General features: G+C 48.8%; 1 protein-coding gene across 2 annotated transcripts in view; it reads right to left on the bottom strand.

Annotated features, from left to right (window-relative positions):
• The window catches only part of LOC147726002 (uncharacterized), a 217,351-nt gene that overhangs the window by 12,234 nt on the left and 177,328 nt on the right, over positions 1-27,789 (bottom strand). Inside the window, exon 5 of one of the 2 annotated variants that reach the window (XM_086960121.1) lies at positions 1,322-1,402. The exons of the other annotated variant lie outside the window; for it this stretch is intronic. Coding sequence (XP_086816247.1) covers positions 1,322-1,402 — 81 coding nt within the window. The remainder of the gene's footprint in view (positions 1-1,321; positions 1,403-27,789) is intronic. 2 annotated transcript variants of the gene reach the window in all.

The raw sequence follows: 27,789 nt of genomic DNA, 5'->3' as shown, positions 1-27,789 counted from the left end.
AAGCAGGAGGTGTGGTATCTCTCTTTCAGGACTCGATATCCCAGCAGCCCACGAAGGCGGCTGAGAACACCGGAGCTGGATTTCTCGGCAGGAGAAAAGACAGCGTCTCTCTCAGTGCGTCAAAAGGAGGGGCAGCGTCTGTGGGCTCTCGCATCAGCTGGGCTCTCGGGCAAGTAGATAGCTGCTCGGCTCCAAAACCACCACCGTGTGTTTGCTTAAGGCAACGTTGGTATATTTATACCTGAAAGGTGCCGGGTTTGACGTAAGGTTGGACATAAGACGTCAATAAAGATGTCACCAAGAACTGGCCGTTCTTAGTGCTTCACAGGAGTTCTAGGACGAAATCAAAACAAAAGCAAACGGGGATTTCCCAGGTTGCTGTAGGTTTGGTTTGTTTAGAGAACTTGTTGTGCTTTCTAGGAGTCCAGGGAAGTAGCCTTGCTTAATGTGACTGCATGGGCTAGGACTAATATGGATATGATTATTATGCCTCCATAGGGATATTATTGATTATAACCGTATGATGGCATAAAATAGAAATATCGATTTAGGTTCCTAGATAAAAACCCTTCCGACATTTTGCTTCTACAACAAAAAGGTACGGAGGAAAATCTTCAATTAGCTCCCAACCAGCACTTGCAAAACAATCACACATACACCCTCGTCACAAGAAAGTCAAGACTATGGGAACATCCACTCAGCAGGCGACCGCAAACCCTTCCGACCTCAGCAGCAAAAATCACACTCAACCTCGAACGCCACACACATCACAGCACCCCAGAGCTCCACTGCCTACCAGTGCACAAACAAGCGGAGTTCAAACTGCTCACAAACTTCAAATCACTACACAACACTACCTACATCAATAGTTTATTTCTTTTCACAAACCGTCCAGTCGCCTCTACTCTGCCAGATTTCTACTTCCACATATACACAAAACCTGCAGTCGGGCCTTCTACAACATCACTCCTAAAGTCCGAAACAACCTACCTCAACAAATCAGAGCCTAGACCTACCCGACAACCTCAGTCGAGGCTAGACTCAACTTCTCAGTGCCAGGACACCCCCCCAAGTGATAGCATGTTTTACAAATACCCATAAAATAACCGTTACATGGCTGCTTTTGCCAGTCTGTACAACTATATACTCTCTCTAGCTTTCCGTTTTACACCAGCTGCTACAAATAGGAAAGACGTCACACTTTCATCTATTTCCTCACTGCTACTTTCTTATGCTCATCACATGAATGCATCTTACCCCACTGGTGGTTTTTTGCAGACTCATGGATAATGTATCACCACATGACCAAGAGCAGACTTGCCTGCTGCGTTTAACTTTTCTTTGACATCTTTCAAGAAACAATTGCTGCAGAGCAAAGGTGCTGGAGCTATCCACCAGGAAACTACAGTCATTAAACAGCAAAGGACAAGTTTAAAGGTTATAATCAATCTATGAACATATTTATAGTAGAGGTCTTATACCAAGTACCACAAGCATGCAAGTAAATCAAGATGAAATGAAACATCTGGAGCATCTACACAAAAACTCATACCCAAGAGACGGCCCTTGTCTGAAACCACCCAGGTTTGTAGAAATAATTTAATACTAGGCTCTTAAAAGACTTCAAGCAGAATTGATCAATACCATCTATCAGTGGGCTTCTTCTCTGTGAAGATTAAATTAAAAAGGTGACACCCTGTATTCTTTTTCAAAGGACCAACTTAATTATAAGCAACAACCGGACCAAATAACCATGAACACTAGGAAAAACAGAGACCCCTTTGATAAAGACTACCAGCCTAGGACATTCACACTGCCAACTGACACTAAGATGAAAGAAGTATATATGAGTATAAGTGTGACACTTGCAACAGGTTGGTCCTTGAAGCCCCAAAAGGGTGTTCAGTGAAAAGTAGTGCAAAATGTTATTGAGTAGCCAATCAACTACATACAGTACAGAAGAAGTAATCATTTGGTCACCAAGTTCCCTACTGAGTCCATAGTTTCCCGCCTTTCAACAGTCTCATTCTAAATATTCAGTGAAGCACTGAAGATGGTCACAGTGTGCTGTCATTCTACCCAGTCTAGCTGACACCACAGGTTGCCCGCGTACGGAGCTCCATGATTCATCTTACCTAACAAACTCTAGATACAATCCCCACGATGTCGGATATTAACGAACATCGAATTAGTTCCTGAAGCGGCTTTCGGTGCAGCCTCGCAACTCTCCTTTGCCTTACTCATTTACAAGACCACACGGAGGATTGGTTACCCTGTGGTTCCCTGCCCCTTCCCCTGGTCCTGATGAAGACCCCGCAGCAAGGCTAAATATTCCTGCAGTCTCAGATGGTCGAAACGTCGACTGTTTGTCCAATTGCGGCAACCTCACGCCAATATTTTGTATATACACTGTACTCTGTGTCGTATGCCTTCTCTAAAATAATTGTCGCCATTTTGTTGGCAGTTGTTGCTATACGTATTATAGCATGAAAAGTTCATTGAGAGATTGATTTTACTGTCACTTAATCCCATCACTTCCCCTACTTCTTCACAAGCACTTCCCTTCTCCCTCCTGGGGCACTGTATGACCTTTAATACAGTTGACTGTTTGCTATGTGTATTGATTACACTAGATCCCACAGTGAATAAAACTTTGTGGATCAAAATTATTGTTTTTGATTAATTCATTGTATTGCATTATATGTTTCTTGTTTACACTGGGACCTCTCCCTCTCAGTACTTACTGCACCCAGGTCCCAGTGACTACTATTTGGGTAACCCCCCTTTCTATAATAGACACCACAGGTTAGCATGTTAACAAGATAAAAGCCCTGGCAGTGTACATTTGGCCTTCACCATCTTGATTTGTTTGAGCAAATCTGCAGATCCACGTGACGCTTACGTTTGCTATTCAAATTGTCTGAAGAGTGTTAGCTCTTGTTCTCCATTTCTCGGGCAGCAGCCCCCTTGCATGTTGTCCATCTCTTGTTCTTCTATGCAGATTACATTACCGTTTAATACTTTGGACCTAAACATAGTCTCACAATTGGAGGAGGAAGGCATTAGCAGCACAGTCCTGGTTTAAGCACAAGACTTCCTTTCAGCAGAAAATGCAGAACGTGGTATCAGGAGATTAAAAAGGATGCAGATTCTAAAGCCATAGTACTTGTCTAGAATGAGAGCTAAAAGGGGACAATGCTACTTACACATTTAAACTCCACAATAACCACAGTAAGGGGTATTTCCACAAGCACATTGCCAGACTTCCTATGCCGGAGGAGGAAGTTTAACGCTGCGAAAGTCCTGTGGAAAGAGTTGCACATCTCAAACACATTTTGCAACACAAGTACTGAACATAGGTGAACTCCGCACGGAAGTGAAGCTGGCTAGGTGCCATTGCTGACCAGAAGAGGTCTGGCAAGTTGTACAATGTATTTCTTACTTCGATTCGGTGGTGTCCACTTTATCGATGCGAAGCATGTTAAACTTAGGCCAATATATTCCACTTGCACAACTATATTGTTTGGACTGACAGTGGAGGTTTCACCAGACCATACGTGATCAACTTAAAAAACTGCTTCTGTGATCACTAAACATGGAAGGAGTTTGGCTCCCATGTTGGCGGACAGAAGCACATGCTTTGGGCAGACGTCATATGCTTCCACATAAAAAGTGATACCCTCCAAGACCTGTAATAATTTATAAAATTGCCAGAACTCTATCAATTCGAGTTATTGTGTAACAAACATTCTCGACCTTTAAGCTAAACACATTCCACAGTATTGTTATCCTAGAAAATAACATAATTAGGGTGTCTATTCTTCAAAGGCAGCAGCCAACTTTCCCCGTCCCTTTCCATCAATACTTTAACCTGGCACTCCTTAAGGGACAGTGTTTTTCTTTCTAATTCCTAGCTTTAGGTTCAAAGGGTTGAAGAGACTAAGCTCCTTGGCTCCAAAAAAGTAATTTAATTATAAATTTTAATTTATGAATTAGTTTTCACAAATTACATTGCCGATATATTTATTTTAAGTCAAATTTAATGGCCTTTATTAAATTACTTATTTAATAAACTATTTTTTTAAAAATCACACTTTCCTGAATTGTAAAAAAGATAACTTTTACTGACCCCTTAAAGCTATTCTTCCCGGACTCTACAAACCCCTGACTATCCGTTACAGCTCCTCTTCCCTGAACCCCAAAAACCTATTCTGCCCCTTAATGCTACCTTAACTAAACTAGAAAACTTTACTATAGCCTTATAGCCCGCTGTAGCGCGCTATACCGCCTATTAAAGACCTGCTCCTGTGTTAAAGGCACGAGCCGAAGGCGAGGAACTTTAACAAGGGACAGGACTTTATTAGCCTACTATGAAGGGCTATAAGGCTATTAGAACAATCTGCCCTCTAGTGGCAGAATGTTCTAACAAATTTAACAAAGGCTTCTCGAAGAGAGAGAAGAGAGAAGAGAGAACGGGAGAGCGTTCCATATCCTGGGAGCGTTGCCAGAAAATGATCGGTATTGGGTGGTTTTCTTTTTCATTTTTGGCAGAATTAGAAGGAGTGAGTTGGAGCTTCTCAGTGTTCTGGCTTGACCTGCTCTAACCAGTTTGTTGTTCAGGTAGTTGGGGGCCAGAGAGTGGAGGGTTTTGTGTGTGATGCAGGCCAGCTTGTAAATACATCTCCCTTCCATGGGAAGCCATTTCAGGGAGTTGAGAGCTGGAGTGATGTGCTCAAATCTTTTTACTCCAGATACAAGTTGTGCGGCCATGTTCAGCACTGCCCTTAGAGGGGCTAAGTGAGCTTTAGGAGTCCCTATAAGGATGGCGTTCCCGTAGTCGATTTTAGAGAGAACCAGGGATTGAACTACTGTCTTGAGGTCATCATGGGGAAGAAAAGGTTTCAATTTCTTGAGGTGTTTAAGAGAGAAAAGAGCACTTTTTGCAGAGTTTTTGATGTGGGCCTCCATTGATTGGTTCTTGTCAAAGGTGATGCCTAGAGACTTAACTGAGTCGGATAGAACGAGGGGGCAGTTTAGTGCAACCAGATTCTTGAGCCACACTTGGATAGGACGATGGGTGCTTTTTGGAGAGAATAGGATCAGTTCCGTTTTATCTGGGTTGAGCTTTAAGTGATTGACGTTGAACCAAGTTTGGATCTCCGTTAGAGTGGTATTGAGATGTTGGATGTTATCAAGGGACTTTATTTTGAAATAGATTTGTGTGTCATCCGCGTAAAGGTGGTGACTCACTCCAGCTTTTTTCAAGATGATTGTGAGGGGCTCCATGAAGAGATTGAAGAGGGACGGGGAGAGGATTGAGCCTTGTGGTACCTCAAGTGTGACTTTTGTTGGCTTCGAGAGACAGGAGTTGATTTTAATTTGTTGCGAGCGATGCTGGAGGAAAGAAGTGTACCATTTTAGTACAGTACCATTTATGCCAGAGCGCTTCGACAAGGTCTCAAGAAGAGCTGGATGAAAAACTGTGTTGAATGCCACAGATAGGTCCATAAGGAGTAGGCAGACATCATCATCTAAGGCTTTGCGAACGCCGTCCGAGACGTTGAGTATGGCTGTTTCAGTGCTACAGCCTTTCCTGAATCCCGATTGATAGGTGTCGAGGAGGTTGCACTCATCAAGGTGTTTATTGAGTTGGTGGAGAACACATGACTCAAATGTTTTTGCAAGGAATGGGAGGTTTGAGATAGGTCTGAGGTTGTTCAGATCATTAGGGTCGGCCCCTGGTTGCTTGAAAATGGGCGTGATTTGTCCTAGTTGAAGGGAGTCTGGGACACAGCCTGAGGTGAGAGGCGTTGATTTTTGTCCAGAAAGGGTAGATGGTGTGGTTGAGTATTTTTATGAATGTGGAAGGGAGGGGGTCCATGGTGTGGGATGATGGTTTTAGATTAGAAATTATCTTGAAGACCTCGATTTCCGCCATTAGCTCAAAGTTGGACCAGTGCGCATTGCTTTTTTGCTGGAGGCCGGTCCGATTGTCCTTATACAGAGCTCTTTCTGCGTGGTCAAGGGAAGTAGAAGGGGGGGCAGGTTATGAGGGAAGGAGTGTTTGCGGGTTGTATGAAGGATTGATCAATTTTAGAGACTTTATTAGTGAAAAAGGTGGCAATTTCTTCACATCGCTCATTTGTGGCTTCGATATCTTGAGAGGGGGTGCCGTTAGTTTGGCTTTTGATAATGCTGAAGAGTTCTCTCGGTCGTTTTTCGCCGGATCTAGTTGGCTGCGGAAAAAGGACGCCTTTTCACAGAAAATGTGTTTTTTGTATGCCTGCCGAGCAGATCTAAGTTGTGCTAGGTGTAAGGTCGAGGGGTTTAGCCTCCAAGCCCTTTCCGTCTGTCTGAGTTGGCGCTGTTCATCATTTAGCTCCACGTTAAACCAGGGTTTCGATTTGTTTTGCCTCTGAGTTTGAGTGGAGCTACTTGGTCTAAAACCGCTATAATTTTTTTGTTAAAGTGAGTAGTGAGGTCGTCAGCCGTCCATGATGAGGGATGAAGTTGAAGATGTGGATGGATCATGGATCCAAGTTCGGAAAATGAGACTATTTTGATGTTTCTGGTCAAAAGTTTAGGTTTGACGTCACAAATAGGTTGGTGGCTGACACGTGTGTCAATACTGCACAGAATGAGGTGGTGGTCTGACTAGCTCTCAGAGAGACCAGTTCTTTGTTGGTAATGATCGCATCTAGTGTTGCACCTTTGATGAGAGTTGGCTGATTGCATAGTTGTTTGAGGTTATGTATTTCCAGAAGGTTGGATAGGTTAAGGACAGTGGAGTCTTTAGGGTCGTTCCAGTGGATATTGAGGTCACCCAGGAACACGTCTTTGGTGTCTTTAGGTGTCACGTTTTCTTACCAGCTCCGGTCGCGGTGATCCTCCAGAAAAAGACTGCAGGCACCGTGGAGAGGGTAGAGTCAGGTCACTGCTCTCCGGTCAGGATCGCTGGGGAGACCTCCTTGTGGTGTTGGGCTACTCTAACTCGGGTAATGTGCGTTGATTGCACAGTGGTGCAGACTCGCAGATTTGGCCAGAGCCAGAGACTGTTGGTGAGCAAATCCAGTGCTCACGGGAGAAAGAGTTTTCTCTGTGTAAGGCGAGGCAGGACCTTGGGGTTCTTGAGGTGGGGATAGGCCGGTAGGGCTGGGGCCAAGTCAGTGGGCGTCCTCCTCCTCTTAGCTTCAGCACGTCTCTAAGGTCTTTCTTTTCTTCTTGGTCGGTTCTTGTCGGAGGTGGCAAGGTTCAGGGGTGCCCCTAAATACTAGATTTAGAGGCGTTACAGGTAAGTAAAGGTTGGGACCAATGGGTCACTTCCTTGGGGTGGGTACACCCCCTATTATGACACCCTCCAGTGGGAGGGGACCATATGCCTCACTCTGGTTGGCTGGGTACCCCCATGTGAAAAATGGCGGAGACACAGTTGCGCTGCACCTCACCTCCCCTACCTGAGAGGTGGGGTTGGCAAAAGTGAGCAAACCTCACTTGGTTTCCTACTGATTCTCCCGTCCAAAGTGGGGGTCAGAAGCGGTGGGAGCCAGTTGCTGGAAGCAGCAACAGGCCTGGGAAAGCTCACAAAGGCAGCAAGCCTTTCAAGTTTCCCCTTCGTTGACACTGCCCATGCTGGGCAGAACATAGGCCCTGGGTACCTGTTTGACAGGAGCCCAGGGCACACTAAGTCAAAGTACATTAGTAGTTTAGCAAAAAGTCGGGGCAAACATGCAAAAAGAGGACACTTTATTACAAGTAGCTCTTGGTAAACGGGTGCAAAGATGCTCACGTTGCTACCCGACAGATGCTCGATGCGCTAACGCAGTGGTGGCAGACTTGGCTCTGGTGGAATGAGCCTGCAAATCCTCTGGTTGCTTTCCAGCAAGGGTGTAACATTTAAATGTAGAGTACAACCCATCTGGAGATGGTCTGTTTCTGCACAACTTTTCATTGTGTTTGCCAGAACACAGAAAGGAAGAGCTGATAGTCCACCTGGTGATCTTTGGTATGATCTATGTAGAACGATCACACTCTTTGGGTCCAAGCGATGGAGTCTCTCCCATTTAGAAGGGTGAGGCTGAGCAAAGAAGGTCAGTAATGCAATGACCTGACCAATTTAGAAGGAACAAGGCATGTGTTTTCAGAACCAGTTTGTCTGGAAAAACTTTGGTGTATGGATGGGTAAACAGAATACTTACAGCTCGCTAACTTTCAGAGGGTTGCTTCTTGGCCAATGAGTAGCAGATTTTGATGAAGGGGACGATCCATCCAGGAGATGGTCTGCTTCTTTACAGCTTTTACCTTCTTTGCTCTGATATAGCCCAGGAAGAGCTGGTCGTCCACCCTGAACTCTCTTGTGCAGTCTAGGTAGAAAGAAAACTCTTTTTTGGGTCCGGTCTGTGAAGTGGCACCTCTTCTTTAGAGAGATGTGGCAACGCGTAAAAAGTAGGCAGGGTGATGGACTGATCTACATGAAAAGTGACTACTTTTAGCAGAAAGGAAGACCTAGTTCATAGAACCAGCTTGTCTAGGTAGACGGTTAAATACAGAGGCTTGGATGTCAAAGCCAGAAGCTTTGTCATCCAAGAAGCAGAGGTTATTGCCACCAGGAAGGATGTCTTGATGGTAAAGAGCCAGAGAGGACAGTTGTGCATGGGCTCAAAGGGAGTGCGCATCAGGAACGTCAGGACTAGATTAAGGTCCCATTGAGGCATGAAGAAGGGTCAAAGAAGAAACAAAAATGTTGCAAACCTTTCATGAACCTATGTACAATAGGGGTTTGAGGAGGGATGGCTGATCAGGCAACCACAAAAAGGCTTAAATAGCAAAAGGGTAGGCCTAGGCAAGGGAAAAAACAAATAGAAGAACCTGATAAGGTTGGAGCGGAAGTGGTTTGGGCAGGGGGCTGCTGTTTTTCTAAACACCATGCCACAAACTTGCCCCAAAGGCAGGCGTATACAAATTTGCTGGAGGGACACCTGGCTGCAAAGACAAAATAGCAGACATCCAGCACACGGTCGAAAGCGGTCAACAGAGGAGATACCTACCCTGCTGCTGCCACAGAAGATCCTCCTGAAGGGGCAGCCGGATCAGACGACGAATGGCCATGCTCAACAACTCGGGATACCAAACTCTCCAAGCCCAGTTGGGAGCCACAAGGATGACTTGGGCCCAGTCTTTCCTGATCTTCTTGAGAACTCTGGGCATGAGTGGTATGGGCAGAAAGGCATACAGGAAGCGATGTAGACCACTCGAGAAAAAATGAGTATGAGCGAGGGCTGCCTAGTAAAATCAAGTACGCAGAATTCCCGACAATGCACATTCTCATCGGGGGTAAATTAATCTAGCAAAGATAATCCCCAGTCACAGAAGAGATTGTGCACCACCTCCAGGTGGAGACAATCTTTATGATCCGCGAGGAATCAACAGCCGAGATAGTCTGCCCAGGTGTCAGATTCCACCAGGTGCTGTATGCCCAGGAACATATCCTGATGTACCAGCCAAGTCCCGAGACGCAAGACCTCTTGACACAGAGTGCAAGACCCTACCTGGCCCTGCTTGTTTCACTATCACAAGGCGGTGGTGGTGTCCGTGAACACCTGAACTAAACACCCCACCCCCTTCGATGGAAAGAAGATACTCTTCCAATAACAGGCACATCGCTCTTGCTCCAACAGGTTGTTGTAAAGCTGAGATTCTGCTGAAAACCAGAGACCTCTGGCCACCTCTCTCAGATGGCCACACTAACCCAGAATGGACAGATCTGTTTCCACAATGAGCTCTGGGCAGGGTAGGGAAAGGGGTCTGCTGCTGAGCGAATCGTGATTGGTCAGCCACCACTGCAGATCTGCTGCAGTTTCCTCCAGTATCTGGAGCAGATCAGATAGATTCCCTCATGCTACGCCCACTGGGACTTCAGGCCCCACTGCAAGCCTGCATATGCAAGTGGGCATGTGTTACCAGGAGGATGCAAGCTGTAATGAGGCCCAGCAGATTCGGTCTCACGAAATCCAGGACAGCAGTTGAAATATCAGAATCATAGTCTGAATATCCTAGACTTGTTGCTCTGGAGGATAGGATCGAAATTGCAACGTGTTCAGAATAACTCAGATAAAAGGAAACTTCTGAGAGGGAGTCAAGTGTGACTTAGGCACATGGACAGTGAACCCCAACAAATGCAGTAAGTCTGCAGTAGTCTGAAGGTGGGCGATGACTGCATGGGGAGAGCCTGACTCAACAGTAGGTCGTCAAGGTAGGGGAAGACAGGAAACTGACCGCTGCAACCACTGGCATCACCTTTGTGTACACACTAGGGGTGCAGGTAAGGCCAACGGATTGCAAAGGGAACTGAAAGAGCTTGTGGGGGTAAATGAGAACAGGCATCCTGAAAGTCCCATACTACTATCCAGTTCCAGGGCAGGTAGGGTCCGAGCTAACACGAGAATATTTAATTTATTTTTCTTCTTATGGAAGAAGTTGAGTAGTAGAGTGCTGACATTCAATAATAATCCATGTTATGAAGGCATATGTATCATCAACGTGCATATCCAGAAGGGAAAAGGGAAAGATAACAAAGTGCACCTGGAAAGTCTAAAGCAGCATTGGAAATGCAATAGGGCTCGCCTTAGGAAAGTTTGAGCTATTGGTCTTATAAATGATATTTTTATTATTTATGTGTAATTTTTTTAAATAGCTAAATTAATAGCTTTGTCATTTACAATGCCAATAGTTATAACTTTCGCAAATGTGACGACACCTATAGCATTTGTAATGCAACATGTTTTATATTTACGGGGCTTAGATGTATTGATATTACAAATAACAATGGCTTTTAATTTTTTTAAATAATTAATACTTAAATATTTTATTTTATTTGTAATGGCAATAGCTTAAACTTTAGTAAATAACTTTTGTGAAGATTATGTTAAGTGTTTTTTATTGTGACGAAAATCCATGTGTGTGGTTGTGAGTCACCAAAATAGGAGAGGACTACCTGGAAGAAAGAGAGAGGGTGAGGGGGCAGCTGCTAGCGGAAAGTGGAAGTGAACATCGTTGTTTAAACAAACACGATAAAACAAAAGTAGTGCTCCACAGGAAAAACCTGTCAAGCGTGAGCATGAAGTGGTGAATGAGCTTCAAATAGACAGGGGGAGCAGATAGTGTGTGAGTGTTAGACGGACTGGGAGGGTCGGCCGAGAATAAGGGGAGAGGTCTCCGGGGAGAGCCGTCTCCAGCGATCGTACAGACGAGTAACTTCCCCCCCACAGATGTACACCACACCAGGATAAGGTTTAACGTTCTTTATAAGCAATTCTTTAAGTATGGTGAAATGGTACAAGGAGGTCTGGACTCAGGGGTCCCCTCGGTTCTAGTCTCTCGATTGGGGAAAGGGTAGCGGGACAGTCTTGTTACCAATCTGGTAGATGGAATAGCTCACAATCCTCGAGCTCGGCGGTCTGGATGATCGGGCCGCGGCGGAGCCAGCAGGTCCCGGGATGGTTGAAGATAGCGACGGTCCGCGGCGGAGCCAGCAGGTCCCGGTGAAGGTGGTGGTTACAAACGGTCCGCGGCCACGCCAGCAGGTCCCGACGACGATGAAGGTTTCAGAAGGTTGCGGCAGCGCCAGCAGGCAGGACAATAGTTCGCAAGGTAGGACTATGGCAGCGCCAGTAGTCTGTCAAGGATGAGTTCTTCACTGCGTCTCTCGACTCCAGGATACAACTGCCTTCCTGCTCTGGAGCTGCCCCAGTTATAGGTCTGGTGCCCTTTGATGTCCGGACCCTCGCACTTGGAGGTCGGGAGGTCCGGGATGAGGGAGTCCAGACACCCAGCAGGGGGGTGGAGCCAGCGCCCGGGGGAGCTGGGTGCGATCGGCACCTGGCGGGGGAGAGCCATCGATACTTCTTCCTCCCATCAACCTGCCAAGTGGGCCGTTCACCTCCTGGGTGGATGGTGGTGCCGGGATGTCGGGGCCTGGCCAGGCCCAGGGTTAGGGTCGATCTGAGGCCACGCGGCCTCGTGGTGCAGTGTCCAAGATGGCTGCCGGGCCAGCCGAGGGAGCGGGAAGGAATTCGGCCCCATGATGCAGAGATGTCCGCGGCAGGAGTCCCGCATGGGACGGGGTGCGGGTTGCCTTTGTGGGTAACGTCTGGAGGACCGGGGCCCGGGCCCTGTCATGTGGGGAGGAGGCAAGCCCCTCACGTAGCCTGTCCAACATGCGTCCCCCCCAGCTGAAGGCGGGGAGAGTCACCCATCCTCTTGGGGACTCTCCTCGTCGAGGCGGAAAAATCTTGACAGGCCATCTGCGTTGGCGTGGTCCTGGCCGGGTCGATGTTCCACGGTGAAGTCCATCCCCTGCAGGGAGATGGACCAACGCAACAGTTTTGGGTTTTCCCCCGCATCTGCATTAGCCACTGCAGGGGCCGATGATCTGTTTGCACCCGGAAGTGGGTGCCGAAGAGATAGGGTCGGAGCTTTTTGAGAGCCCACACCACTGCGAAGGCCTCCCTCTCGATGGTGCTCCAGCGTTGTTCTCGGGCCAGGAGACGTCTGCTGATGAAGGCCACTGGTTGGTCAAGTCCTTCGGGGTTCAACTGGGAGAGGACTGCCCCAATGCCATGGTCGGAGGCATCCGTTTGGACGATGAATTCCCGACTGTAGTCGGGGGCCTGGAGCACAGGGGCAGTGCACATGGCGGCCTTCAGTTTCTCGAAGGCCGCTTGACAGTCTGGGGTCCAGTTGACCTTCTTTGGGTGGTTTTTGGAGGTGAGCTCCGTGAGGGGCCCCACAATGCTGCCATAGTCCCTCACGAACCGCCTGTAGTAGCCTGTGAGCCCCAAGAAGGCGCGGACCTCGGTCTGGGTGATGGGGGGCTGCCAAGACTGGATGGCAGCGATTTTGAGTTGCAGCGGGGCCACCAGACCGCTTCCCACCTGGTGCCCGAGGTAGGTCACGGACCCTTGGCCAATCTGACACTTGCTGGCCTTGATCGTGAGGCCGGCGCGTTGGAGGGCCTGCAGGACCTCTCGGAGGTGGTTGAGGTGGTCGGACCAGTGGCGGCTGTACACAGAGATATCGTCCAGATAGGCGGCGCTGAATTCTTCGAGTCCCGCCAGGACCTGATTTACTAGCCGCTGGAATGTTGCTGGAGCATTCTTCATGCCGAATGGCATGACCTTGAAGTGGTAGTGGCCATCAGGGGTGGAGAAGGCAGATCGTTCTTGGGCTCGGGGTGTGAGACCGATCTGCCAGTAGCCCGCTGTCAGGTCGAAGATGCTGAGGTAGCGGGCAGCTCCCATACGGTCGATGAGTTCATCTGCTCGGGGAATGGGATGTGCGTCGGTTCTGGTGACCGCATTGAGGCCCCGGTAGTCAACGCAGAACCGGAGCTCCGGAGTGGTGCCGGGGGCGGCGGCTTTGGGGACCAGTACCACTGGGCTGGCCCAAGGGCTGTCTGAGGGCTCGATGACCCCGAGCGTGAGCATCTTGGACACCTCCTCTTGGATGCAGGCCCGTACCCGATCTGGTACGCGGTAGGCCCGATGTCGGACAGGGGGACTGTCTCCCGTGTCTACATCGTGGGAGCACCAGGGGGTGACCCCTGGGGTGAGGGAGAACAGAGCGGCAAACTGCAGTAGGAGGTCTCGGCAGCCTTGACGTTGCTCCTGGGTGAGGGCCTCCGAGAGTCGGACCCCATCCACGGAGCCGTCCTTCTCTCGAGTCCGTAGGAGATCAGGGAGGGGCTCGGAATCCTCTTCGGTTCCGCTGTCTGTTGCCATCAGGAGGCTGAGCTCCGAGCGCACAAAGTGGGGTTTTAGTCTATTGGCGTGGAGGACCCGGAGGGGGTTCCGTGAAGATTCCATATCGATGAGATGGGTGACGGGGCTCTTGCGCTCGACCACTTTGAAGGGCCCTGTCCATTTGTCTTGCAGGGCGCATGGTTCGGTGGGAGACATCACCCATACCTGTTGGCCGGGTTCAAATTCGATGGAGGAGGCATTTTGATCGTACCACCTTTTCATGTCTTCCTGGCTGGCCTCCAAGTTCGCTTTAGCCATTTCCCTGAACCTTCTGGTCTGGTTGCGTAGGGTCAGGAGGTACTTGAAAACATCTGGAGGGTTCTTCAGAGGGGGCATTTCCCAACCTTCTTTGACTAGGCTGAGCGGCCCTCGCACCGGGTGTCCATATAAGAGTTCGAACGGGCTGAAGCCGAGGGACTTCTGGGGGACTTCTCGATAGGCAAAGAGGAGGCACGGCAGTAGCACATCCCACTGGCGACGGAGGGGCTCTTCCAACCCCCCAATCATCCCTTTGAGCGTGCGGTTGAACCGCTCAACTAGGCCGTTTCCTTGAGGGTGATAGGGGGTCGTGAATCGGTAGGTGACCCCACACTGTTGCCAGAGGGATTTCATGTATTTTGAAATAAAGTTCGTGCCCCTGTCGCTGACGACTTCTCGGGGGAAGCCCACCCGGGAGAAGATTCCCATCAAGGCCCGGCCAACCACCGGGGCTGTCACAGTTCGCAGGGGAACATCCTCGGGGTAGCGGGTGGCGTGGTCCACCAGTACCAGGATGAACCGATGTCCTTGTGCTGTACGGGGGTCCAGGGGCCCCACAATGTCTATTCCCACCCTCTCGAACGGGGTGGTGACCACTGGAAAAGGTTGCAGAGGGGCTTTCAGCTTGCGGCCGCTCTTCCCGCTGGCCTGGCACGTGGGGCAAGACCGGCAGTGCTGGAGTACGTCGTTCCTCATCTTTGGCCAAAAAAAGTGGGTCACCAGGCGACTGTAGGTTTTGTCCTGACCCAGGTGACCAGCCAGGGGGACATCGTGGGCCAGGTTTAGCAAAAAGTCTCTAAAGCGGAGGGGCACCACTAGCACTCGACTGGCCCCTAACTCCGCGATTCTCTGTTCACTGTACAGCAGGTCATTGTCCCAATAGACCCAATGGGTTCCGGCGGTATCCCCGGCGCTTTGGGCGAGGGCTTGTTGGCGGAGTCCCTCGAGGGAGGGACAGGTCTTCTGCTCTTGACGAAACTGTTCTTGGGTGGGCCCCCCTTCCTGACGCCACTGAGCCAGGTCGGGAAGGTCCTGGAGCTGGGCGAGCCCTTCGGGGGTTTGCTCGGGAAGGTCGGCACGGACGGTGTCTTCGACTGGAGCGACCGGGGGAGGAGGTGCCGGCCATTCGGGTTCTTCGGGTCTGGGGATGGCACGGGCGGCCATGGACCGGGTGGTTACGCACGCCCAGTCCGGGAGACCCAACATCCCCAGGTGCTCTCTTCTCTCTACGGCGGCCCACGGGGAACTCTCCAGATCATTTCCCAGGAGGCAGTCTACGGGGGCATCATCTCGGACCGTCACCTTCAACATGCCGGAGACTCCTCCCCACTCGAAGGGGACGCAGGCCATCCGACAGAGACTCTCCGAGTTGTCGGCTGAGCGGACAGGGCAGAGAACGTTCGGCAGGATCTGTTCTGGGGTCACCAGGTGACAGCGGACGGCTGTCACACTGGCCCCGGTGTCACGTAGGGCTTCGGCCCGGCGCCCATTAATGCTCACCCACTGACTGTACTTCCGGGTGTTGGCGGGTAGGGGGGCCCGCGGGACCATGTCTTTTCCCCCTAGGCATGCTAGAACCATGGCGGCCGGTTCCCATTCTGGGTGTTCTTGCTCATGTTCCTCGTGTTCTTCGGAGATTTGTTCTTCCCCCAGGGCGGCGGCAGCCATCTGGCGGGGTCTCGGGCTCTGGTTCTGTGGACAGTTCGGGTCATTGGCGTAGTGGCCGACTCGCTGGCATCGGTGACACGTGACATTGGCTCTGTACCCGGGGGCGCCGGGGTGTTGCCCCGGTTGGCCGGGGGTGGAGTGTTGGCAGCGGGAGCGGCCAGGGCGTTGTCTCTTCCTCGTCCCTGGCCTCCTCCTCCCCCTCGGGGACGGTGCTGACCTGGGTGGTTCCGGTGCTGTTCATGCGACCCATTTCGGCCCACTCGGGTGATTTCCCACCGGTCAGCCTCGGCGGCGAGCTGTCGTGGATCGGTCAATTTACTGTCGAGGAGGTGCTGCCTGAGTTCGACGAAACAGTTGTTAGATAAATGCTCCCATACCATGAGATTGAAGAGTTGCTCATAGGTCGTTACATTGCTCCCCTTGATCCAACCCTCAAAGGCTCGGCTGAAGTAGTTCACGTACTCCACCCAAGTTGTACCCGGGATCCGGGTGCAGTCTCGGAACCTCTGGCGGTACATTTCGGGTGTGAGCCCATAGCGGGTGAGGAGGGTAGCTTTCATGTGGTCATAGGAGGTCATTAGATGGTCGGGGAGCTGTAACAGGGCATCGCGGCCCTCATTGACGAACCTCCCCCATAGGCCGGCTCCCCAGTCGCTTCGGTCGATCCGGTGGGCGGTCATAGCGATCTCGTAGGCCTTGAACCACTGCTGTATGTCGTCATCTCGGAATTATTCTCGCACGACATCCTTGGGGATGTGTACTTTCTTTTCTGTTGCTCCCGGGGTGCGCGGTTGCTCAGGCACCCCTAATTCTTTGTTCTGCTTACGTAATTCGATCTCTGCTAGGTTGCGTTCGTGTTCATACGCCAGTCTCTTCTCTTCGAGCTCTCTTTGTCTCTGTTTTTCTTCCCTTTCTTCTCGGAGCCGTAGATGTTCTAGGTTCAGTTTTTGTTCAGCTAATTTGAGTTCGCCCTCCATTTTGAGCCGGGCCATTTCTAATTCATGTAGTCTGCTTTTCTCTCGCTCTTGGATTTCGTTTTGCGACAGACCCGTTCTTCGCTCCTCGGGAGCCGTGGCGTTTTTCTCGGCTGCTGTGATATTTTGGTCCGGGGTTCTGTCGGCCCCGGTTTCTGCCCATGACTCAATGGCGTGCTTGAAATCGTCCTTAGTACTCAGACCGGTGGTAGCGATACCTAGTTCAATGCAGAATTGCTTCAACTCACGATGGCTGTACTCTTCCAATTTCTCCATCTGGAATTTCTCGGTGGATCCGCTCTCTTTGGTTGTCATCGTGGTTTTGTCGTGGGGTGAGCTACTCTCTGTACGATTACGCGTTGATTCGGAACGCGCCGCTGGCCACCAATGTTAGACGGACCGGGAGGGTCGGCCGAGAATAAGGGGAGAGGTCTCCGGGGAGAGCCGTCTCCAGCGATCGTACAGACGAGTAACTTCCCCCCCACAGATGTACACCACACCAGGATAAGGTTTAACGTTCTTTATAAGCAATTCTTTAAGTATGGTGAAATGGTACAAGGAGGTCTGGACTCAGGGGTCCCCTCGGTTCTAGTCTCTCGATTGGGGAAAGGGTAGCGGGACAGTCTTGTTACCAATCTGGTAGATGGAATAGCTCACAATCCTCGAGCTCGGCGGTCTGGATGATCGGGCCGCGGCGGAGCCAGCAGGTCCCGGGATGGTTGAAGATAGCGACGGTCCGCGGCGGAGCCAGCAGGTCCCGGTGAAGGTGGTGGTTACAAACGGTCCGCGGCCACGCCAGCAGGTCCCGACGACGATGAAGATTTCAGAAGGTTGCGGCAGCGCCAGCAGGCAGGACAATAGTTCGCAAGGTAGGACTATGGCAGCGCCAGTAGTCCGTCAAGGATGAGTTCTTCACTGCGTCTCTCGACTCCAGGATACAACTGCCTTCCTGCTCTGGAGCTGCCCCAGTTATAGGTCTGGTGCCCTTTGATGTCCGGACCCTCCCACTTGGAGGTCGGGAGGTCCGGGATGAGGGAGTCCAGACACCCAGCAGGGGGGTGGAGCCAGCGCCCGGGGGAGCTGGGTGCGATCGGCACCTGGCGGGGGAGAGCCATCGATACTTCTTCCTCCCATCAACCTGCCAAGTGGGCCGTTCACCTCCTGGGTGGATGGTGGTGCCGGGATGTCGGGGCCTGGCCAGGCCCAGGGTTAGGGTCGATCTGAGGCCACGCGGCCTCGTGGTGCAGTGTCCAAGATGGCGGCCGGGCCGGCCGAGGGAGCGGGAAAGAATTCGGCCCCATGATACAGAGATGTCCGCGGCAGGAGTCCCGCATGGGACGGGGTGCGGGTTGCCTTTGTGGGTAACGTCTGGAGGACCGGGGCCCGGGCCCTGTCATGTGGGGAGGAGGCAAGCCCCTCACGTGGCCTGTCCAACAGTGAGAAAGAGAAAGAAGTGAAGAGCAGGTCACAGACGCATAAAGAGGGAGCGCACAATCTATTTCACGTAAAAATCAAACCAATATTCTGATTTACCAGCCAAGTGATGTTTTACAACGCTGCATGCCTTCAGGTGTATTATTTGAGTTTTAATAAAGATTACACCCTCTACAATCTTTGTCAAAATAAAGTTCACAGTTAACAACAGATTTCATATCCTCGAGTAGATCGCGCCAGTCCCATGCTTTGAACTGAGAACATAAATGAATTGCCATTTACATGGTGTGGGACACCGGCTCCCCGATGTTGTTAGCTTTTGACACACACATTGTTGTTTTCTGCAGGGAGTGCCATCCACCATCAACAAACTATAATGAGGAGAAACAGCGCGGAGCAGCCGGCACAGCAGTGTCCTCAAGTTTCTAAACCTCAGATGACATCACGAAACAATAGAACATTCCAGAAGCCTTTTGTTGCTGTTCCTTTTTTTTAATCTAAACTCGAGGGCCCTTTTAACCAATATTTCACAGATGTACGCAGCGCAGGATTTTAATGTCATTAAAAGGCAGCATGGAAAACATGGGATCCGTGAAGTGTGGGTTCTGTAATTCTCAAACCTGACTGCATTTTAGTTTTGCCCTCACGTAGGCCAGTAAAGTAGGCCCAAAACAAGTGGCTTTGCCTTCTGAGTTCGTGCATATTTTAATTTGGGTTTCTCTGACTCTGAATGAACTGCAGAGAGAGAGTAACCCTTTTCACCTGAAACTGACCTTTTGCAAAACCTGTTTCACTAGCTGATCGTTGTCTGAGTTTTTCAATCACTGTTCAGGACCTCGTTAACTTTTAGTTTTCCTTGCACATATCTTATCTTAAACAATATCTAAATGGTTTATTTTCTTAAGACTTTCTTTCCTGAAACATGGGTTTTTCCCATGTGTCGTGACTGCCATCTGGTTTTACTTTTTATGTAGGCCTCAGAAGTTAGTCTGTGAGCAAAGCAGTCTGACCTATTGGGAATCATACACATTAACCAAGGATTTCTTCGTGCACTGGAGTTAATTTCAGAAGCTGGCCTTTAACCTGGAATTGACCCTGACAAGCCAATTTCCCTGCAAGATCGTTATTTGCTTTTCCAATCACTATTCAAGACATTTGTTAACTTTAAGTTTCTTTACGTCTGTTATCCTGCACATTATCTGAAACTACTTTTCTTGACTATTTCTTCATTTCATGGGTTACGCTTTCAATTAAGGGTTTGTGCGGGCCTTCTAGATTATTATTTAGATATGCCTAAATATTAACTTGTGGGTTGGGACACTGTAAAATGAGCTATGCTGTGTGATGTCATGTATTTTCTATTGGTTGAATTTTGGTGCAGGGGCGTGCATTTTAAATGTACCTTTTTGTGTATAAATAGGGATGTCTCGCCTTAGTTAAATTGAGCAGTTTCTTGAGTTGTACACCGTGTTGTATTGCTGGGATTTCTGCTACTAGCTGCAGCTAATAAATTTGATCTGACGCCACCTAGAAGTATTCTGTGTCTCTGTATACCAAGGCAAGGGAACCTAGAGGACTTTTGGGCGTGTCCCTGACGCCGCTGGGTACTTGAAAACCCGGTTCTTCAGTTGGCGCCCAATGTGGGGCAACTTCAGTGGTACCGGTCCAAGCCCGAAGATTGCGAGGAGCCACGTGAGGAAATTCTGGAGGAGGGCCCCCACTTCATCGACCCCTGCATGTCGACGTGGACCAAAGGACTTTTCTGCGAGGCTTCCCGCTTTCCAAAGGCTACGAAGGACTGCTGCCCTGACTGTCGCCTTGTCTTGGACCCTCCTATTGATGTTTGTAAAGCGAGACGATAGACGGTCTTCTGGTGGCGTGACAGATATTTAGTTAAGTATAAGTGGGTCGCTCCCACGACTTTGACTCGTTCCTTGGTTTTGATTTGGTTGGTTTTGATTTGGTTGCTGCAGTACCCAAAGCCGAAGGGCTTGTATATTTACGAGTGTATCATTTTTTGATTCCCTTTGAAGTTTGAAACCAGACTAGTGAGCAAGATGCCTGGTCTTGGTAAATTTGGTAATTGGTTTGTTTGTGGTAGTAACAGGGATTCCCGATTGGAGGATTCATGTCAGATACCTCCGGTTGGAACTCTGACTTATGAACTGTACTCAAAACACGGAGTGGGCCCTATTACTTATAATGAAGTATGGGTCCGCTACACTAAAAAGGATAGTGTTTTGCAATGGCCCCCACATGGTAGTTTTGAAACAGAGATTTTAGACAATCTAGAAGTTAAGCTATTTAAGAAGAAAGCCCGGCCGGCGATGTTTGACTCTTTCCGCCTTTGGCGTAAGGAAGCCAAACAGAGAGAAATTAAGCAAGCAAAGAGAGATAGGAAAGATAAAAATATGTCAGTACTACAAGCTGCTAGACAGTTTAAGGAAGATGGAGAAGAGCGTGCGAGTGAAGTCTTAGATAGACAGCGTTGCATGGCCATAGATAAATGTTATCCGGCCTTGCCGTCTTCTCCTCCGAAAGTGATGGAAGACCCTGAAAAAGATCCTTTGATCTCTCATTTACTTAGATTGCCTTCTCCTTACGTGCAGGGTGCTACTGCGCCTCCATTACCCCCGGTTGTTCCACCCTTTGTTGTTCAACCTCCTGCTGTTGTTCAGCCACCCGGTGCTCCACAGATGGTTTTGCCTTCTCCTGCGCAACCCATTCTAGGGTCGCCAGCCTTGCTATCAGCTTTGCCTCAAACTCCTTTGCCTTCTGCTTCTGCATCTTGGATTTCTACTGTTCTTGTTCCTACACCTTCATTGCCTCAGAATACTTATTCTCCTGTTCTTATGTCTACTTCTTCTCCTTCTGTTCGAAAACGAATGACAGAAACGGTTTCTAATTTATTGTCACCATTGTTTGGGTCACTGAATATGACCCCTGTTTCGGAACGTAAGAAGAGTCTTAGTCAGCTTCCTAGTTCTGAAGAACGGACAGTGTTGGATTTGTTGGCTCGTAGGTGGATTTTAAATGCTCCGATGTATAATTTGCCAGCAGTTATGGATGTTTTCTTTCAGTGGGAACCGCCTAAGCAAAGGTATGTTTTTGATGTAATGTGTACTTTTCTGCGTCAGGAATGGGAAGATAATGAGTTGGGTCCGATTCCGCAGGATGTGCTCGATGTTCAGTCAGATTTTGCCAAAGGGATGATAGTGGAATCGGATGTTACAGATGCCGTAGAGACAATACTTGCTTTCAGATCTAGACTTCCGCCTCAGACATTGTATGAACCTGATTTCTCTGTTAGGAGGAAAGTGAAACAGTACCCAATGAGAGAAGTTCCTCCGGTATGGAAAGAAGCAGTTCCGGCTAATGTAAATTTGGGTATTCAGGCCGCTGACGTAAATAATTAATTTACTCTCTTAATTTCTATGCAGGTAAGTACTTAATCAATAATAACTCAAAATCGGAAGAAAAAGACAGAGTCCGTGGTGTTAGAGTTCTTAGGGGTTTTATTCCTTAAAAAGGAATGGTCATGGCCAGGATATCATGTTCTGACCACCACAGGGGTGTCAGAAGGGATAGAGCGCTACATTTTATTAACAGTACATAGCTTATATACTTAATTTACACCATTGGAAACAGTATAGAAGGCGTAACAGCTGAGAGAAGACAAGATAACAGTATACACGTGGTACATGTGCGTAATCAAGAGGCGTGAACTAGAGGTGTGTTCTAGAAACGTCACAGGTAAGTGTCACAAAAGGGGTGGCACTAACAGAAATGTTGCAATGTCAGCAGAAATCGGAAGCTTGGATGCGCGCGCAGCTGCATGACGTGTGCTGCACGTGAGACTAGAGGGTGCATGGGGACTTGACATTTATACTGACGGAAAGAGACAGAAGTCTGGCATGTCAGATCAACTTGTGCTTCTATCATATCTGGTATCTGATGTTTAGGAACTAAGCTATCTGGGCGGAAAGGTCTCTAGGGCAGAAGCTATTCTATACTTGCTGTGAGTGCGTGTATAAGCGCCTGAGTGTCTGTATGAGAAGCGTGGGGGCACGGGCCTTCCATGGGAGCATGGCAACAAGGGCTATGAATTACTTGAATTACTTGCATAGAGACAGGCCGGCCCTTTGGCTCTGCAGCTGAGGGGAATGTTTACTGAAACTGGCAGGCAGGAATGTATTTTCGGGGAGCGGAACAGATAACTCGAAGGTTATAGTCAATCTTGGCAGGCAGCAGGCTGAGCTGAGCGCGAGGGGCCGCGCTGAAAGTGAGTCAGAGTTCACGGGTACAGAGGCAGCCTGGGCAGAGGCCCTTCGAGTCAGAAGCCAGAAAAGAGGCTCGGTGGCAGAAATTCAGGGCCTACTCAGCCAGAGCTGAAAAACGTAGAAGTACGCTACAAAAAGACGTTGGCATAGCATACTTAGGAACGGACCATTCAACCCATTCATGGTGGGTCTGAAAGAGGACATGTTAACGTTGGACGCAAATGTATTTGCGTCTTCATAGCTGGTACAGGAGGGAAGTTACATGCACTTTAACTCGTACATGGAGACGGTGGGGTACGCGCTAGGGAACATATCTTGACCATAAAATTTATATTTCCTCATTCCCTCCTTGTTCCCTACGGACCCTTCATGATATATCAATCCTCATGAATCGATCAGTCTGTTCTTGTAACATTATTTGTTCATCTTTCTTTCTTTGACTGTTTGAGAGAAAACTGGAATGTTCAATGCATGATGTGGCACACAGTCCACATATCGCCGGCCCACACTGTAGGCACAGGCAGCAGCTGAATACTATGACAAGGCCGAAACCTAGGAAGGATAGGATCTTCCATCCCCAGGCTGTTAACGTTGTCCAGAACCAACCGGACCAAGTCCAGGTGCCTGGATTCTGATGTATCTGATTTGCAATTTTATGCAGACGGGTAATAGCTTGATAGACAGATGGTGCATTTTGTGGGATGAAAACACAGCAACTTGACCCGATGACCTTACAGGCTCCACCTCTATCTGCCAAGATGACGTCAATAACAAGACGATTTTGAAGGACAACAACCCGCATAGCAGATTGCTCCTCTGTTAAGTTACCTAAGGCGGAGGCAGTTTCATGTACTACAGCTTCAAGTGTTCTAGTTAATCTACGTATTAATTTACTGTTTTGGACAGGTCCTAAAAAGAAAAAGAATCCTTTATTAAAATCAGTGTACTGTTCCCATGCCGTTTCTGTGTAGTCGACAAGTGGAATATCTCTTCTGGGTCTATTCTTTACTAGATTCGTATTTCTATGATAATCGGGGGGAGCTAGAAAAACAGGTGGCAGAAGGAATGCAATATAACAGGTACCATCCCAATCTGGAGGCAAACGTATGTATGCGGTATGACCACAAACAAAATAGGAATGGCTGATAGCTTTAAAGGACGATTTACCATGGTCACTGAATTCGACCACAGTAGTGCATTTACTATGACCTAAGTGTACTGAACCTTTCTTTCGGACACATAATTCACCAGTGACTGGTAATACTAGCATATGGGGCAGAACTGGAGCAGCTTCGGATTCAACAGTAAGGATCATGAGGCTAATTGTGTAGTTACCTAATCCATATACTTCATTTTCTAGATCAGTTCCTATTCGAGTAGGGAGTCCCTCCTTATCAGGGTAACAGACGTCGAGCAGGACTAAGTTCAGGTTTCCCCAAACCCAGCCCCCATCGAAAACAGCAATATCAGGATCTAAGGAATTAATTATTTTAAACCATGCCCCACAGGAGCCATTGTGAGTGAACGGGTACGGAAAGAGGGGCAGAGCTCCCTTGTAATTCTGGTAGGGAGGGAGTCGGCCACATATCCAGCAGTCTGTAGCATTGTTCGTCTGATGGGAGTGGTGTAACATACTAATGAATGTATTGTTGCGCAGCGCAAGTCTGTAAGAGAGTTCGTGTGCAGGTAATTCACTAAAAGTGTGTTCAGCAGGGAGGTAAAAGCAAACCTCACCTTTTGCCTGTGGGACCTTTAAGGAAACGAACCTGTAGCGCCAGGACGCCAGAGGAGCACAGCGGAGCCTCAGTGCAGCAGACCCTTTGCAGCTGACCCCTTTGTGGATTCCGCCCGCTTCCACGCCTTGCCGGACCCGCTTCGCGGGTCCCGCTTCGCGTCGCCTGCCAGGAGGCAGCAACTGAGTCATCAGGAGGAGCGCGGGGCAGGCGAGTAACCAGCGGGGCTGCGAGCATAGGCAGGGGACTCCAGTGTCCAGGAGCCCCTGCGCGCCCAATCACCATCACCTGGGCTGCTCTCCCCGCTGGCCACGCCCCCCCGCCAACGGAGGTAAAAGCAAACCTCACCTTTTGCCTGTGGGACCTTTAAGGAAACGAACCTGTAGCGCCAGGACGCCAGAGGAGCACAGCGGAGCCTCAGTGCAGCAGACCCTTTGCAGCTGACCCCTTTGTGGATTCCGCCCGCTTCCACGCCTTGCCGGACCCGCTTCGCGGGTCCCGCTTCGCGTCGCCTGCCAGGAGGCAGCAACTGAGTCATCAGGAGGAGCGCGGGGCAGGCGAGTAACCAGCGGGGCTGCGAGCATAGGCAGGGGACTCCAGTGTCCAGGAGCCCCTGCGCGCCCAATCACCATCACCTGGGCTGCTCTCCCCGCTGGCCACGCCCCCCCGCCTATCACGTGGTAGTAGAGTCTTAAGGAGCCTAGCATTCCCGCTTCGCGGGAGCGAGCGGGAGCGACCGGGAGAAGCCCGGGACAAGGGCGGGGCCGTCTAAGGCCGTCCAAGGTCGGGTCGGGGCTACCCCCCTTTTATTTATTTTATTTATCTATCGCTTCCAAATTGTTCCCATTATAATTAGTATTATTCATACTTTTATAAATCTGGCACTATAAATTGTGCTTTTTCTAAACTCTTATGATGTCCACACGCTCAGGGAAGAATAGACAGATCACCGTTAAAACAAATAATGGTAAAGCCACTGGAACTTTGGATGATTTTATCAGTCGGGCAACGGGGATTTTAGAAAAGGAAATTGCCCTCACAGAAAAGCGTCTGTCACTTGACCTGATTACAGGAAAACGCTCGTCCCTGGGGAATATTGCGTTAAAAATTACACCTACCAAATTACTTACTCCTGAGCAAAGTTTACTTTGTTCGGATAGTAATTTGGAGGCTAGTCCTAATCTAGAGATAATCCCTGAATCACAGACCGTCCTGATAGCGGATTCCCAAATTGAGGCATCTTCACTTACTCCCATACCCATTTCACCAGATATTACGGGACTAAACGTAAATGTAATAGAAAACAACCCGAGCAATTCAAGTAAAAATGTTCCTACTCCTACACAAGATCAGATAGTGGCATCTCAGCGGGAAACTCATAACCCAAATAAACGTAAGAGAGGTGGTACACATAGGAAAGGGGTAAAACCAAAGTTAGCAAAGCCAGCACCATCTAAAACCCTAATAATCCCTACTAAACAAAAGGGTCCCCTATTAGCTGACATGGGACAGAAAACCTTCTCTTTTAGTACCAACAACAATGACCGCCTTCTGGGGGAAATTGAGAAACTGGTTCAAATACTCCTGTTGCCTGTTTTAGAGAAAATCCAGATTGTAAACCTGAAGTTAGATCAACTAGAATATATTATTTCCTCCAATTCCAATCCCCCTGAAACTCCAGCAAGTAAGAACAAATTGCCTGAAGAGGGGGGTACAAAAAATAAGAATAAAAACATCACTGTTAGTAGTAGTAACCCAAAAAAGGGGAGTGAGAATAAAAGTATAAATACAAACGCCAAAATGCCTATAAATTCTAACCTTAAGGTGGCACCGGCCCCGCTAGTTCAAACAAAACCGATACCACTACCCCGTTCTAAACCTGTTTCTGCGAATGTGGCAGGGACAACTGGTCAAAAAACGGGCAATGTGGCATCGACGACGGAAGCCGCGACCCCCAAACAGGGAAGTACCCAAGGGCAAAAACAAATAAAACAAATAAAACAAACAGGTTTACAGGGTTCTGTAAATAATACAAAAAGCAACGATGGTGAGGTAGTACATCGAAAGAAACCACCACCCCTGAACTTGCCGCCAGATTCAGCCCCTTTTATGGTAATACTTACTGGAGTACCCCCACTCCCCCCCAATAAAACAGAATCTACTCAGGAGCTAAGAAATAAAATAACATTCTGGCTTAACATTAATAGACCACTCCCCTCCGACTCCAAAACAAACATACTTAGTGTACGTAGAGTCCCCTGGGTAGGCCCGAGTGAGAAGGATCTCGAGGGGGACTGTATTTTGATTAACTTCAGTAATACCTGGGTAAAAGATATCATCTGTAGCAAACCGAGATTTGCTAGAGTTGGGGATATCCAGTGCATAGGTCTGGAGTATTTTTACCCAAGCCTGAATTTTGCACCCCAATCCCTCCCCTATAAGAACGCTAGGCAGGCATTTAATAACGAAATGTATCCCATGTGGACCCACAGAAATAGGGTTATATGGCCAAGCCAGAACAACTGGGGACCCTCCCAACAGAGTGATGCCTTCTCCTGGGAAATGATCCACAATAACAACAACTACCCCCTGCAAGCTTGGCATAACAACTTAAGACCAAGGTTTCAGGGTGAGGATTATGTAGGATGGCCCCCAAATGGTGTCCCCTTGAGAAACCGCTTTAATCCACTTGTAGGCATGGAAGAGATCGATTGACCATCACAAGATCCTCCCAGGATTATGGATAACTCAGTATTAGGAGAACCCAGCCTTGGGAGAAGGGGGAAAGGGGCAATAATATCGCACTGGAGATTGTTCCCATCGATGATGATCAAACTCCCAATGCTCCAGTACTTGAGTTATCTTCTGTCAGAGAATGTGATTCAAGCTTAACTCCTCCTGGGAACAATCTAATAGAAGCAGTAACAGAACCGGATACGAGGCATAAAAATGATCAAAAGATGGGTCTGATCTCGTGGAACATTGCTGGACTTGCATCAAGACTTGAGGACGAGGCATGGTTGGACTTTGTGGGGGACTGCGACATCCTGTGCCTGCAGGAAACATGGAGTAGAACTGCCCAGAGCATGGAGGGTTTCCAAGCTTTTAACACCTTAGCAATACCCTCTCAGATGGGCAGGGCAAAAGGTGGTTTAATGTCAGCAACCTCGTTAAAGTTATGTAAACTTGTGGCCTCTATAATAGCTGATTCACCTTGGTTCCAAGTGTTGATGTTGGTCAATTTGTTCCCTGAACCATTGTTGCTGATTAATTGGTATTATAATATTTTTGACAACAATGAGACAACTGTAATCCTGGAATTAGAAAGGGCAATAGCTGGGGTACGTCAAGAACAACCCCAACTATTTGTTATCTGGTTGGGTGATTTCAATTGTTCATTATGTGCCCATGGTGATTCAAAGGTGTGTGGCTTGACAGATTCACAAGATCAACCGCTGTCACATTTTAAACACACACCTCAGGGGGATGCGTTAAATAATATCATTATTTTAAATGATTTACGTATATTGGAGCCCTGGGTTGGCCCAAACTCTGTGCCTATACCGACGTTCCAGGGAACTAGGGGCACTATGAGTTTTATTGACTTTGTAATTGTCTCTAGTGGGCACCTTTCCTATGTCGATAA

Source organism: Lissotriton vulgaris, chromosome 3_1 (assembly GCF_964263255.1).
Source record: "Lissotriton vulgaris chromosome 3_1, aLisVul1.2, whole genome shotgun sequence".
Lineage (NCBI taxonomy): Eukaryota > Metazoa > Chordata > Amphibia > Caudata > Salamandridae > Lissotriton > Lissotriton vulgaris.
This window is presented reverse-complemented; position numbering and strand designations above follow the sequence as displayed.